Below are 14,025 nucleotides of genomic sequence, written 5' to 3'. Positions count from 1 at the left end.
GTTAATTAACTGGCCCTACAAAACTAAAATAATATGGCAATTTGTAAGAAACTCAACCGTTTACCTTTTACAACTTTCATTTTATTTTATTCGACCGTTGAAGTTGAAAGTCCTTTGCTTTTTTGACTTTTTCCCCCTCAAGCATGACGGACCACATGTATGTAACCCTCTTCACCCAAACAGACCGTTTCAGTTAAATACCAACCGCAGGATAGCACCAAATCTACGGTGGAGATCTGTCGACCGTTAAATTCAAATCCTCCTATCACAGACCCCAAGAATTCTTTTTCCACTCAAAATTCAGATCCGACCGTTGCCCCCAATTTACAGCTTCTACTTCTTCTTCATCTTCTTCTTCTTCTTTGTACTCCCTCATACTCAAACTTTCATTCAGCCCTAAAAAAAAAAACACTATTTTTTCACTTCAAAATTCTCTCAGAATTTCCTTATGGGTCTTTGAGGGTTCTCTCTTTCTCTCATTCCCTTTTGCCCATTTGCTTGATTCTTTCATTTTTAGAGTGCATTTTCTCTTCCTTTCTCGCAAAGGGAATACTTAACAAAAAGATGGTGAAAACAGCTTCTTCACCGTCTTCTTCTCCGGTGACCATTACGGTTTCATCGGGAGGAAAAGTAAGCGGCAGCAGAAGCATGGGCTTAACTAGTCCTGTACCTCGTGCTTCGATCTCGAACAACCCGAATTCTCCTCTCAGTAGCAGAGGAAATCGACGGGCCTCAGGTGGCGGAGGAAAGTACTCTTCGATGTCGAAAGACGAGACCACAATGGAGGAGGTGAACACAGAGTTTGTGAGTTATACAGTTCACATACCTCCCACCCCAGATCATCAACCCATGTCGGAGTCTCAGACTAGTCTCACCGAAGACTACAATAATTCTGGAAAGCCCAATAGAAGCTTCATTTCAGGTACTATTTTCACCGGAGGGTACAATTCTGTGACTCGTGGGCACGTGATCGAGTCCTCAATGAATGGGACCGAGCCGGTGAAATCAGGACTAATGTGTGGGATGAAAGGTTGTGATGAGAAAGCGATTCGAGGGAAAAATTCAAGGGGTATATGCGAGTGTGGGTTCAAGATTTGCAGGGATTGTTACTTGGATTGTGTTGGAAGTGGAGGTGGGAGGTGTCCTGGGTGCAAAGAACTTTACAAAGATTTTAGTGATGATGATGAAGAAGATGATGGTGATGATGAAACCGGGTCCGAAGCAGAGGACCAGGCCTTGCCATTGCCATCTGATTTTAAGCTTGATAAGAGGCTTTCAGTGGTAAGATCTTTTAAGGCACAAAACCATCAGCCGCCGGAGTTTGATCACACCCGGTGGCTGTTCGAGACGAAGGGGACTTATGGGTACGGAAACGCGGTATGGCCTAAAGATGGGTATGGGGTTGGGTCTGGGTCTAATGGGTTTGAACACCCGCCGGATTTTGGAGAGAGAAGCAGGAGGCCTTTGACAAGGAAGGTGGGGATCTCTGCTGCAATTCTCAGCCCATATAGGTAAATATCGAAAACTGGACTCTGTTCAGTTCAATTTAATTCTAATTTATTATGGTTGGAAAATGGAAATTTTGTTGGTTGATGAGTAACCCAACTTCAATTTTGATCATATTTTGCTTACTACATGTGGTGATTTATTGTGTTTAAATTAGTAGTTTTTTTTTTGTTGTTGTAATTTTGAGTTTTCTATTCAAATTAAAAGTTTATAACTGCTTTATCAATGACTATATTTGGCTATGTGTTTGACATAGTGATAATTTACTTTTTGTTCAATTTGGTTTGTGATGGTTGTTTAAATTTAAAATTTGGTTCTTGCTTCTCTGCAGATTACTTATTCTGATACGTCTCATCGCCCTTGGTTTCTTCCTGACATGGAGGATTCGACACCCTAATCATGAGGCAATGTGGTTGTGGGGAATGTCTACTGTTTGTGAACTCTGGTTTGGATTTTCGTGGCTTCTGGATCAGCTGCCTAAGCTCTGCCCTGTAAACAGAGTCACTGACCTCTCTGTTCTTAAAGAACGTTTCGAATCTCCAAACCTTCGCAACCCAAAAGGGCGGTCTGACCTTCCAGGGATTGATGTGTTTGTTTCCACAGCAGACCCTGAGAAGGAGCCCCCTCTTGTCACAGCAAACACCATTCTTTCGATCCTTGCAGTTGATTATCCAGTGGAGAAGCTTGCGTGCTACTTATCTGATGATGGTGGAGCTCTTTTGACATTTGAAGCACTTGCTGAGACTGCTAGCTTTGCAAGAATTTGGGTTCCATTTTGCCGAAAACATGGAATAGAACCAAGGAATCCTGAGACCTATTTTGGGCAGAAGCGTGATCATCTTAAGAACAAAGTAAGGCTTGATTTTGTGAGAGAAAGGAGAAGGGTGAAGAGAGAGTATGATGAGTTCAAAGTGAGGATAAATTCCTTACCTGAATCTATAAGGCGAAGATCTGATGCTTACAATGCACATGAAGAGCTAAGAGCAAAGAAGAAACAGATGGAAATGGGAGGCAATACCTCTGATCCAATTAAGACTTCGAAGGGGATTTGGATGTCAGATGGTACTCATTGGCCTGGGACTTGGGCTTCAGCAGAGACTGACCACTCAAGAGGGGATCATGCTGGTATAATTCAGGTAATACTTTACATTTGATTTATGGAATAATAGGTTTTATATTGTTTGTAACTTTCTTCAAATGCTTAAAATTTGGCTCTCTTTGCAGGCAATGTTAGCTCCACCCAATGCAGAACCAGTTTATGGTGCAGAAGCAGATGGGGAGAATTTGATTGACACTACAGAAGTTGATATTAGATTGCCAATGCTGGTTTATGTGTCCCGTGAGAAGAGGCCAGGATATGATCACAACAAGAAAGCTGGAGCCATGAATGCTCTAGTCCGAACAAGTGCAATCATGTCAAATGGCCCGTTCATTCTAAATTTGGATTGTGATCACTACATTTACAACTCCTTGGCTCTCAGGGAAGGAATGTGCTTTATGCTTGATAGGGGTGGTGATAGGATCTGTTATGTTCAATTCCCACAAAGGTTTGAGGGTATAGATCCAAGTGACCGGTATGCAAATCACAATACAGTGTTCTTTGATGTGTGCATGAGAGCTCTTGATGGTCTACAGGGTCCAATGTATGTAGGGACAGGCTGCATTTTCAGAAGAACTGCACTTTATGGGTTTAGTCCACCTAGAACCACAGAACACCATGGGTGGTTTGGGAGGAGGAAAATTAAGTTACTTTTGAGAAGGCCCAAGGTGGTTAAGAAGGAGGAGGATGAGATAGCCTTGCCAATCAATGAGGACCACAATGATGATGATGATGCAGATATTGAGTCCTTGCTTCTTCCCAGAAGGTTTGGTAACTCTACTTCTCTAGCTGCTTCTATTCCAGTTGCAGAATACCAGGGAAGGCTGCTTCAAGATTTACATGGAAAAGGCTACCATGGGAGGCCAGCTGGATCTCTTGCAGTGCCTCGTGAACCTTTAGACGCTGCAACTGTGGCAGAGGCAATAAGTGTCATCTCTTGCTTCTACGAGGATAAGACAGAGTGGGGAAAGAGGGTAGGATGGATATATGGTTCTGTAACAGAAGACGTGGTGACTGGTTATAGAATGCACAATAGAGGGTGGAGGTCAATTTACTGTGTCACCAAAAGGGATGCATTCCGAGGGACGGCTCCAATTAATCTAACAGACAGGCTGCATCAAGTTCTTCGATGGGCAACGGGGTCAGTTGAGATTTTCTTCTCACGGAACAATGCATTGTTTGCAAGTCGCCGATTGAAATTCCTTCAAAGGGTGGCATATTTCAATGTGGGAATGTACCCTTTCACATCTATGTTTCTCATAGTCTATTGCTTTCTGCCTGCTGTTTCTTTATTTTCTGGGCAGTTCATAGTCCAATACCTCAGTGTGACCTTTCTGGTGTTCTTGTTGGCCATCACCCTCACCTTGTGCATGCTTGCAATTCTTGAAATCAAATGGTCAGGTATCACTCTCCATGACTGGTGGAGAAATGAACAATTTTGGTTGATTGGTGGAACAAGTGCCCATCCTGCTGCTGTGCTACAAGGATTACTGAAGGTTATCGCAGGAGTTGACATCTCATTCACATTGACCTCTAAGTCTGCTACTCCTGAAGAAGGAGATGACGAATTTGCAGAGCTATATGTGGTTAGGTGGAGCTTCTTAATGATCCCTCCAATCACAATCATGATGGTGAACATGATTGCAATTGCCGTTGGAGTAGCCAGGACACTGTACAGCCCATTCCCTCAGTGGAGCAAGCTTGTAGGAGGGGTGTTCTTCAGCTTCTGGGTGTTGTGCCATCTCTACCCATTTGCAAAGGGGTTGATGGGAAAGAGGGGAAAGGTTCCTACCATTGTCTTCGTGTGGTCTGGATTGCTCTCCATCATCATTTCTTTGCTTTGGGTGTATATTAGCCCTCCTTCGAGTACACAAGGTTACACGAGGGCGTTCCAGTTCCCTTGAAAGTGTCTCCAGTTCCCTTGAAAGTGTCTTAGGTAGGATCTAAATGCAGCTAGCGAAGTTCCTCAACTTCATGTTGTAGTTATTGCCTCATTTTCCCCCTGCTTCATTCACATTGAATGCACTTGGCTTGCACTGTAATTTTTTTAATACTGTTTTACAGTTTGTATTGAATATTTCATATAGTAGTTGTCATTGTGCAAAAGAATTCTTGTTAATTGAAATATGTATGGTGTTATGTCACATCTGTAGCTGATTGGGGCCAGTGTTTATGTGCATTTATGTTAGACTAATTTGAATGTGAGAGCATGACAACAGCCTCTAACCAAAGTTAGGACTATATGTGACTATGAGGCTGAGCAATTAGATTTGCAATCTTCTGGTGTCGTGTTCTCCTTAGGGTGTTTCTTAGGGGGGGTCCCCTGGTCAGGTTCAAAATTAGGGTGTTCCTGTGTTGCCTTGTGCAAGAGACATTTTGTAGAGTTATAGTCAGCATGTTTAAATATTTATCTCATTCATGTTCTGAGTGAGAAGATATAGGGAATCCCCTATCAATTATTAGTGATTAATGATTAGTCTTGCGAGAGACAATTAACAAAGTAAAATGATTTGGTAATCCCACTAGTCAGCATGTTTAAATATTTATCTCATTCATGTTCTGAGTGATGATATAGGGAATCCCCTATCAATTATTAGTGATTAATGATTAGTCTTGCGAGAGACAATTAACAAAGTAAAATGACTGTGAAAGAGACGTTTTGTAAAGAATTCATCTTTCCCTTTCTCAAAAGCCATGATTTTCAACGGCTCAAGTTTAATGATAGTAATCAATGTTTCCCTAATCTGAGAGCTTTCAAGAACCGGGTTCCATTTCAGCCTGACGGTCTTACTGAATTAGTCTCCAATGGGTAAAAAAATCCTAAACAAAATCTTCTTAATCTGGAATTATCAAACCATTCAATTATTAATGATTTTTGTATACTTGCCCATAAAAACGTTGTTCAACCATTGTCTTGTCCTTTGTTTTGATGAAGCAACGAGTATTTGAATTTTGTATCTGACACGGTTCTATGAATTTTAAAAAACAGCTTGTTTTTGGTTGGATCCGAATGGCACAACAAGGATACTTAGAACCTGATAAGATTCTTCTCCTTCTTGAGAACAGTATGGTTGACAATGCAATAACTTTTTATCTTTTCAAATACGTGTAAAAAAAAATTGGACCTTCATGGCACATTTCATAAAATATACATGAGTTTCAGTTAATTCAAACAAAAAATCTGGAGATTAAATCCTGTCTATATCAAAAAGCTTATTTATTTTCGACACATATTGCACATTTCATATGTCAGTGCTCTCTAGTGTGCCACATAATTTATTAGGATCCAGATGCAGGTCCTCCTCAAAAAGCACTTGGCAATTTCTAATATGTATGCACTTTACAAATGTCCTATGTTTGCAGAAATAAATTCGGGCAGTGTGCCTTATGGTTTGAACAGTCCCTTTATCATATTTGAAATTTGTTTGTATATCTTTCAGATGGTCCCCTTGATCACGATCATGATATGGAAAATTATTGTATGGATGTAAGACTAGCAAGGAGATGTATGTGTTATTTTGTCGGTACTTAGCCATGCCAGCAGCCTAGGCCCACTAGTTTGGACTTCATGTTTAGCTTACTAATTTGGAATGTTTCTATCATATCGCTGTGATATTAATTTCTGCCCTCGCTTAGCAAAGGTGTAAGTGTGTAACTGTCAGCTTTTTTTTTTTGGTAAACTGTAACTGTCAGCTGATTGGTACTATTTGATGCAAACAAGTTTTAACCTATTAGAGCACAATGATAGGAAAGGTATTTGATGTTAACAAGTTTTAGCTATTAGAGATTATCAAAAAAAGTTTTAGCTATCAGAGCATAACGATGGGCTACCATACCTTCTCTTCGTCTTCTTCTTCTTTTTTTAAGGTAAATAGTAAATATTAGTAGGGAAAAAGAAGTAAAGGTTCGAAATTACAAAAAATGAAGATGGATCTTCACAAAGGTTGAGTAAATATGCAATATGAGAGTACAATCAGTCATGATAGGATTCTTCTTCTCACACAATAGTGTTCTCATTATGCATGTGGGAGTATGAAGTACAATATAATTATATTTTTATAGTATTTTTCACTAATAATACTATTATTGATTGAAAAAAATATTAATGAAAATTTTTGACAAAGTACCAAGATGATAGTATTCAACATAACTAAATTAATTCTCTTTGATTTTTCACTTAAAATTATATAGATTAGGCTAAGTTGCACATAATATTTAGTTTTGATATCCTGGTCAGTTATCTCTCACGTTAAATTCAGTCTTGGTTTATTGTTGTAAACCACTTGTTAGTTTGGATTAACCTTTTGTTGATAATTTATTTATTCATTTGATTAAAATCTATAAAAGTGTAGTCATACTTAGGAAGAGTTAGGCTTTAAAGAATTATGAATAAACAAGATTAAACTGAATTGACATCTCTCCATGCATAAAGTGCTTGAGGGTCTAGGAGGGAAAGGGTTCAAGCTGCGGGGTTAGCAGTATGTGGTAATCATCAAAAAAAAAAAAATTTTTAAAATGATCCATACTCACCGATAGTCTAATACTACGGCCTAATGCTGCCTTTATGCTCTCCAAAATAGTTAAGAGCAAGGCACTTTATCCTTAAGCTTTTCCAACTTTCTATGCCTACCACCAGATAATGTTTATCATAAGAACTGCTACATGCCTACCACCTAGTATGCTTAACCATTAGAATCTATCATGTAGCTCTGCTTTCGTCCACTTCCATAGCACATTTTATAAGGCATATTTTCGGGTATTTCAGGTTCAAGCCACATGATTTATTCAAGTACAACGTAGGTACATCCCACGCAAAAGGAGCAGAAAAGCTACCCTTTGAATTTGAGCCCTTGAGGTTAGGCAGGCAAGCAAGGATGTAAAATGTGGGACTCCCTAATATACAAAGATACAGTTATTTAGCTTACAATTTTGTGGTGCAGGACCAAAACCTCAAGATTAATTCAATGGCTGTTTCTAGCTGTAAGTAAAGGTTCCAAAAGGTCACACCTCTTCTTCTTTTTCCAGCTAATGTGTGCTTGCCAGTTGCCCCTTTTATTTCTTTTGTTCCTTTCATCACATGTTTTTTTTTTTCCATACCATTCATCACATGTTAAAAACAACAACTTGTAGATGTTCTAGACCCAGAAGCTCAAATAGGGGATATATGAAGCCCCACAAGAGCCCACCTTATGTTGTCTTCTTGGTTAGGTATTAGAGATTTAATTTTGGAGGCTGAATGAAAACTAAAATTAATATTAAAACTAAAATGGCAAGAATCCCATGTGATGCAGATGCAACCCTTTGATATGCAGCTCGAGACACCGACACCTCGGTTCATTCCTTTGAGAACAAACTTTCTGCTTTTGCTAAACGCCAAATCCCTGTTATAGCTTACTATATGTTAGGCAATAAATGGTTTATGTATAATTGGTTGAGTAGGACCAAATAAATCGTAAAGGGATTGTTGCCCCTACAGCTGCTGTACCACTCAGTACCTTAGTAAGATTTTATGGGTCATATTTTTATTCACCTTGAATTTGTTATCATTTATCATTGCTAAAATGGTTCCAAAAAAAAAATCCGTATATCACTGATCACATACAAATGAAGCACCGTTCAATTCCATCCACATGAACAACCTACTCTCTCTCTCTCTCACCCAAAATTATACAAATATTTGAGAGGGGAAAAGGAATCTTCTCTCTCTCTCTCTCTCTCTCGCTCGCATAATTGCATTATGATACCGAATCTGAAGATAACGATCCATGAAACCTGAGTGTTCTATTTGTACACTGTTTTTTTTTTTTTTTTGGTGACACCTACATCTGCAAATCGTCGGTAATTCCGGATTGGGGACTACGAAACTTGTTGGGGCCAATGTGGATAAGTCGCCCGCTCCTATTCCCAATTGCCCACATCTCACTTCTAGAACCATCCAGCCAATATACTAAATGATTAAAAACAAAAGTGCATATTAGTATATGATTAATAATAATTCTGACAGCAAAGCTGTTAATGTCAGAGTGATCTTTTTTATGATTTCACCACCCATATTGTGTAGACCCTACGATTAAAAACAATAATAATAATAAAGTATACAATACGTAGGCCCCAGACACCAGTGTCGGTTGCAAAATTTATCTAAAAATTAAAACAGAGCAACCCAGCCAACCAGAGGATTGAGAAGCAGCCAAGCCGTCAAAGTCGCCCGCATCACTCTTTTAAGTATTAAAACTTTTTTTTTTTGATCAGTCTAGAATTAGTACTCTGCCAGAACATGTTTATTAAAACTCCATAAGATCAATACAGAAGAAGCTAATCATAGTTATTCAGCAAAAAAAAAAAAAAAGAAGCTAATCATAGTTCACAAACTGCCAGAACATGTTTATTAAAGACTTTTTTGATAAGTTAATTACAGTGCAGACTGACCACATGTAAACCCCTGATTCTCCGAGACTCCAGCTCACAAGCCACGTGTGATGCCAGGGCTAATAGAATCGGTCCCCTCCCCCATTCCCTGCTTTGGACATTTCCTACGCTACAGTAACTCAAGGTCCCACTACCATAAATCTCCGATTGTTCATCTCTTAACTTTATTAACAAAATTATTAGCTACTTTTATATATTTTTTTTGAGTGGATATTATATACTATTAATATAAGCTTTACACTTTTAGACTTTAATTTTCAAGGAAATTAAAAATAAAAAATCCGATGCTAAAGTGAGAATAAGAGATTGGGATTGCCAGCAAAGTGCGCAAAGGGGTATGGAAAGAAGGTAGGATATCACAGGTCTTCCGCCGCTGACAACGAAGCGCACATCTTGATCTTTCCTCACAAGCCTTGTGGAGTTGTCTAGCATTACAGCAAGCAACTTTTAGATTCTTCCAATTCCTCTATACCTGAACCCAATTTAGCACTCTCCAAACGCCACCCACGCCACGCGTGCACTCTCAAAGACAGCCACATTAAGGAAATGGACAACTTAAGAAAGACCAACAATTAAACATTCACATATCCTCCACTTTTTCCTTATCCACACTACACCAGCACTCTCCATTGTTCTTTTTCTTTCCGTTACACTCATAATAATTGTTCTCACTCTTCACTCTTGTTACAATTATTAGTTGAACTTGACCATTTCCTTATATGCTAAACAAAAATTGTAAATAAATTTTTTTTTTTAAAACCTGCCCCTTTATCTCTATAGTCTATACAAAAGTTTTCAAAGAACCCCTTTATTTTCTTACTTGACAAAACCTCTTTAAATTACACAATTAAATGAATGGGGCTCATAAAAAGTCATAAAGCTCTTCATGGCTTTGAGCTAACCAAACCATCCATAGTGGTAAAGCACATTGAATGCTCATCTCCAACCCCAACAACAAATCAGTAAAGGGCAATTAAGAAAAGAAAAGAAGACAACAGCTATAATGAGAGGAAATTCCCAAGAAACAAGAAATCGGACGGGAAACCAGTCGGGCTATTAAAACAATTTTATGTTTCCGAGTTGCAGAATTCAATGGATTATTAAAAGTGCAATAGGGTCCTTTTCACTGTCTCTCCACCACCACGTGTATTGTCGTTTCCACTGCTAGCTCTGCTAAAACAGCTAAAAAAAACCCAGTACTCTAAATTAAACACAAAACAGAGTCTATATGGATTATACAACAAATTGAATATCCCTGTTTTTTTTTTTGTGCTTTTATTTCCAGACGCAGAAACAATAAAATAGAATACAAATCGCCTGAGAAATGAGTTGCTATTTTTAATAATAACATTAAAAGAAAAATAAGAATCAATAAGAAAAATTGAGTAATGGACAGGTCATAGAAGAAGAGAACACAAAATAATGGAGTAAAGTAAATTTTTAAAAAAAAATTGGCAAATTGAGTTATTAAAAAACAAGGTGACAAAACAGCCCTTGAGGAAATTTACCGGCGAGTAATTCATTCAGAGTGTCCGTGTAAATCGTAGCGTGCCCATTGTTCGTCAAGTTCGCACGGTTGGTTCGAGTCGAGTCTGAGCCACGGCTTGCCACTGCCGGACCAATGTAGGAGGCTTACCGGACCGGGATGAAGGTCACGGCAGCTCCCTTTTACGTTATCACCGCCTAAACCGTGTTGGTTCCACCTGTGCTCGATGGGCGCCACGTGTCCAGCAAAAACCAATAGGAACGGTGGCAATGACCCGAGCTCGTAAATCCGGTGGCTTTTCTGGATCTCCATCCACTTCTCTATTTTCCCCGTGTACCCGACCCGTCTCCATCTGTCCAGATCTATCACCATCACGCCGGTGTTGAAGTAGCAAGGTTTCCGGCGATCGAATGTGGCGGTAACCGCCGGTCCAACCAGAACTGCCGGTGAAATACTTGGTGAAGTTGGCGTGACAGTACTCCGGAGCTCCGATTGTTCTGGAGCCTAGGCTCGTATTCCACAACTTGAAAATATTATCGACGACGATGAGATCGGAATCTAGGTATATAACTCTCCCAACACAAGGCTCAAGCAGATCAGCCAAGTAATTTCTCGCGTAATTCAAAGGCTGCTCGAGCGCTTGCCTCACCGACGTTGAGATCAAGCCCCGCACGATCTCCGGATCGAAGTAGTACACCTTGAACTTCAACAGAGGGAAAGTGGATCTCACGAGGGTTTCCAGACTCGTATCGGAGACCAAAAAATGAAAGAAAATGCTCTCCGGACAAGGCGAGTGCCTCAGAATCGAATGGACGGCGGCGATTGAGCCTCGAAGGTACTCAACGTCGAGCGTGATCGCGACGTGGACCAAATTCGGGTCGCAAACGCTGATTTTCGAGTGGACGGAGCCGCATTCATCGGCATTGGGAAATGCCGGGGCTCTTCGGAACGAAAACCGGTTGAGCGAATCTGGACGGTGCAATCGGAGGTGTTTTTCGAGGTAAGTGGATCGGATGGCCTCGGCCGGTGGGTTCGACTGTAGAGAAGGGGATAAAATGATCACAAGCATTGCCGCAGTGAAAAATCCAGAGAATCTCATAATCCAAAGCATCTTCACCGTATAACTCCCCCTCCACTTCTTCTTCTTCGGCTTGAAATCGAAACGCCCAGCTGGAATCGAAGTTATGAACGCTAGGGATGCTTTAAGGTCCGCCAGAGTTATTGTCACTGTAGCAAAGAACCCGATTCTTAATCAAAGAATAACCACAAAGCTGGCCTTCGAATTCCGCCTTTCCTTTTCATAATTTCTGAATCAAATTTATGGATAACGTGGGAACAAAGCGAACTCGGAGGAGAGAGAGCACTTAGAAGAAGACGAAGAAGAAGAAGAACCGGGGCGGAGGCGCAAGATAAAAAGGCCCAGGGCTACAATGCGCCACAGAGTGCTTTTTACTTCCTCTTCTTCCTCGCTCTCTCTCTCCTCTACTGGTTGCCTGGAGAAGTGAAAGAAGAAGCAGTGGTACTAGTAAGGATGGAGAGAGAAAGAGAGAGGAGACCTTTTACTTTTTTTTTCAGCTTTGCGTTTTCCACCATAGAAATCCACGGCCCAAAAACATAATTATACTTTAAAAAATAAAATCAAGGGTAATTGTACTTAAAATTACTCAAGCATAATTATTTTAAATTAATTGGTAACTGGGATAGTTTTTTTTTTTTTTTTTTTTTTTGGGATTAAATTAAAAACAAATTAATGTAATGTTGTAATAAAGAATACCAATTATAGAAGGAAAGGACCAGCTGTCCTTGTCATATATCACAATGACTATTGCGTCCCCGGAATCGCTTCGCTCGGCGCTTGTTGCCTTTTACACGTCACACACTCTAATCTTTTGTTTTCGGTTTATGTTTACTGGTTCAAGCTCGAAACCCATCCGGAATTGAAACCCCGATTTGGCTTTCCTGCTCCACTTTATGGATTCAAAAAGAGAAAAAGGATTAGGATTCTAATGGATAATTAATTAGTTGTCATATTTAGCTTAGAGGGTGTCTTGGATTGGGTCAATTCAATGATTATAATTATATTACCCGCTTAGAAAGGAAATAAATAATAATAAAATAAATTTTCTTCATATGCACATGTTACACTTCTATTTGAGCATTCGTATCAAGGACCGCAAAAAATTTAACATTTATAATCTCTCAAAAACTTATTTTATTTATTTTAACAACTCACTTTACAATATACCCAACATTAAAAGTTTTATATTTTTTTATCAATTCATTAATTAAAGAGAGTGAGAGAGAGTCTGATGAGAAGAAAAGAGGAATAGTGAGAGAGAAAAGATATTTTAATTATGGCATGTTTGGATGGAGGGGATATTGAGAGGGAACGGACGGGAGTAAAATAGAGTTGACAAAAAATAAGTTAATTTTGTACTAAATCTACTCTATTTCCCCTCCCTCAATCCAAACGGATTTTAAAGGTCATGTTAACGAGTACCCTTAGAGCATTGATTAATATTCTATTTTAGAAAAAATTTAAAACCACTTTGATGAAAAAAGAACAAATTTATCAAAACATTAATAGTTTTTCTTTTCTTTCTTGTAAAAGTTTTCTTTAAGTGTATTATTAACTAATGCCCTAAAGTAAAATAATATTAAAATATTATTATATTTATAACAGTCCTGTAGTTTAGATGCTAAAAATTTTAACACTTACACTTTTACTGTAGTGTGCTTTTTTGGGATGAGATGCTTAAAAAAATAGAGATGCTTAAAAAAGTAGTTTTTTTTTTTTTTTTTTACTTTTGAGAGCTTTTAATGTGAATGCTATGAACTGTATCAAAGATAAGACAGTGAATGTGTGCTTATATGACTTTCTTTATTTTCATTGTTTTCATAATTTCTTTCGTTTTGTGGTAGGTGAGTGATTATGATTTTTTTGTTTTTTAAGATTCTGATTAATTTATAAAGTTACAGAAAATATCTTGAGAGTTGAGATTAATCTCCACTACCTAGTTGAACAAAATAAATTGGAATTTCTTTGGCCGGAATATATATATATATATAAGAGAGAGAGAGAGAGAGAGAGAGAGAGAGTCCGGATTAGGTTCAGGGTCCAATACATTGGAAGTACTGGACCCAAATTGCTCCCATATATATATATATATATATAATTTAAGAATGTAACTAAATTTTTGAATTTGTGATTAATTTATATCTATAGATTACTATTTATCTAGTCTATCATTTTCTTGGCCTTTTGGAAAAGATTATTAGATTAGTGTAATCCTTGAAGCTAGCTCAGCATGTAATTTGACTTTCAAATTGGTCTTAACAAAAAAATTGGCATCCTTTACTTTTGCTTCTATGTTTCTGTCAGAAGCATAATAACCAATGCTTTTACTTTCTTTAACGACCATAGCATTGAGTATAGAGGCTGTAATAACTATAATTTGGAGCTATTATAATGGTCAACGTTGATCTATTAGTTGTTTTCCCAAAA

General features: G+C 38.6%; 2 protein-coding genes across 2 annotated transcripts; one reads left to right on the top strand and one right to left on the bottom strand.

The window, feature by feature from the left end:
- The first annotated feature begins 357 nt into the window (after positions 1-357).
- LOC112024806 (cellulose synthase-like protein D5) lies at positions 358-4,749 on the top strand. Its single transcript, XM_024057452.2, has 3 exons — positions 358-1,511; positions 1,838-2,642; positions 2,731-4,749. Exons 1-3 carry the CDS (start codon positions 565-567, stop codon positions 4,507-4,509), a joined length of 3,531 nt encoding a protein of 1,176 aa, XP_023913220.2. The 5' UTR covers positions 358-564; the 3' UTR covers positions 4,510-4,749.
- Positions 4,750-10,384: 5,635 nt separating this feature from the next.
- On the bottom strand, positions 10,385-12,147 carry LOC112024807 (probable galacturonosyltransferase-like 7). The gene is given in 2 exon segments (XM_024057455.2): positions 10,385-10,947; positions 10,949-12,147. Coding segments are annotated over 2 exon segments (1,077 nt in total). The 5' UTR covers positions 11,632-12,147; the 3' UTR covers positions 10,385-10,553.
- Between the last annotated feature and the right edge of the window lie 1,878 nt (positions 12,148-14,025).

Source organism: Quercus suber, unplaced genomic scaffold, assembly GCF_002906115.3.
Source record: "Quercus suber isolate HL8 unplaced genomic scaffold, Cork oak 2.0 scaffold_156, whole genome shotgun sequence".
In the NCBI taxonomy this organism is placed as follows: Eukaryota; Viridiplantae; Streptophyta; class Magnoliopsida; order Fagales; family Fagaceae; genus Quercus; species Quercus suber.
The sequence above is the reverse complement of the archived record's forward strand: the minus strand, read 5'-3'. Positions and strand labels throughout refer to the sequence as shown.

Coding starts and splice junctions, on each gene's coding strand:
- LOC112024806 (XM_024057452.2), top strand. CDS start 565: ATGGTGAAAACAGCTTCTTCACCGTCTTCTTCTCCGGTGACCATTACG. Junction 1,512..1,837: donor GCAATTCTCAGCCCATATAG/GTAAATATCGAA, acceptor GCTTCTCTGCAG/ATTACTTATTCTGATACGTC. Junction 2,643..2,730: donor ATCATGCTGGTATAATTCAG/GTAATACTTTAC, acceptor CTCTCTTTGCAG/GCAATGTTAGCTCCACCCAA.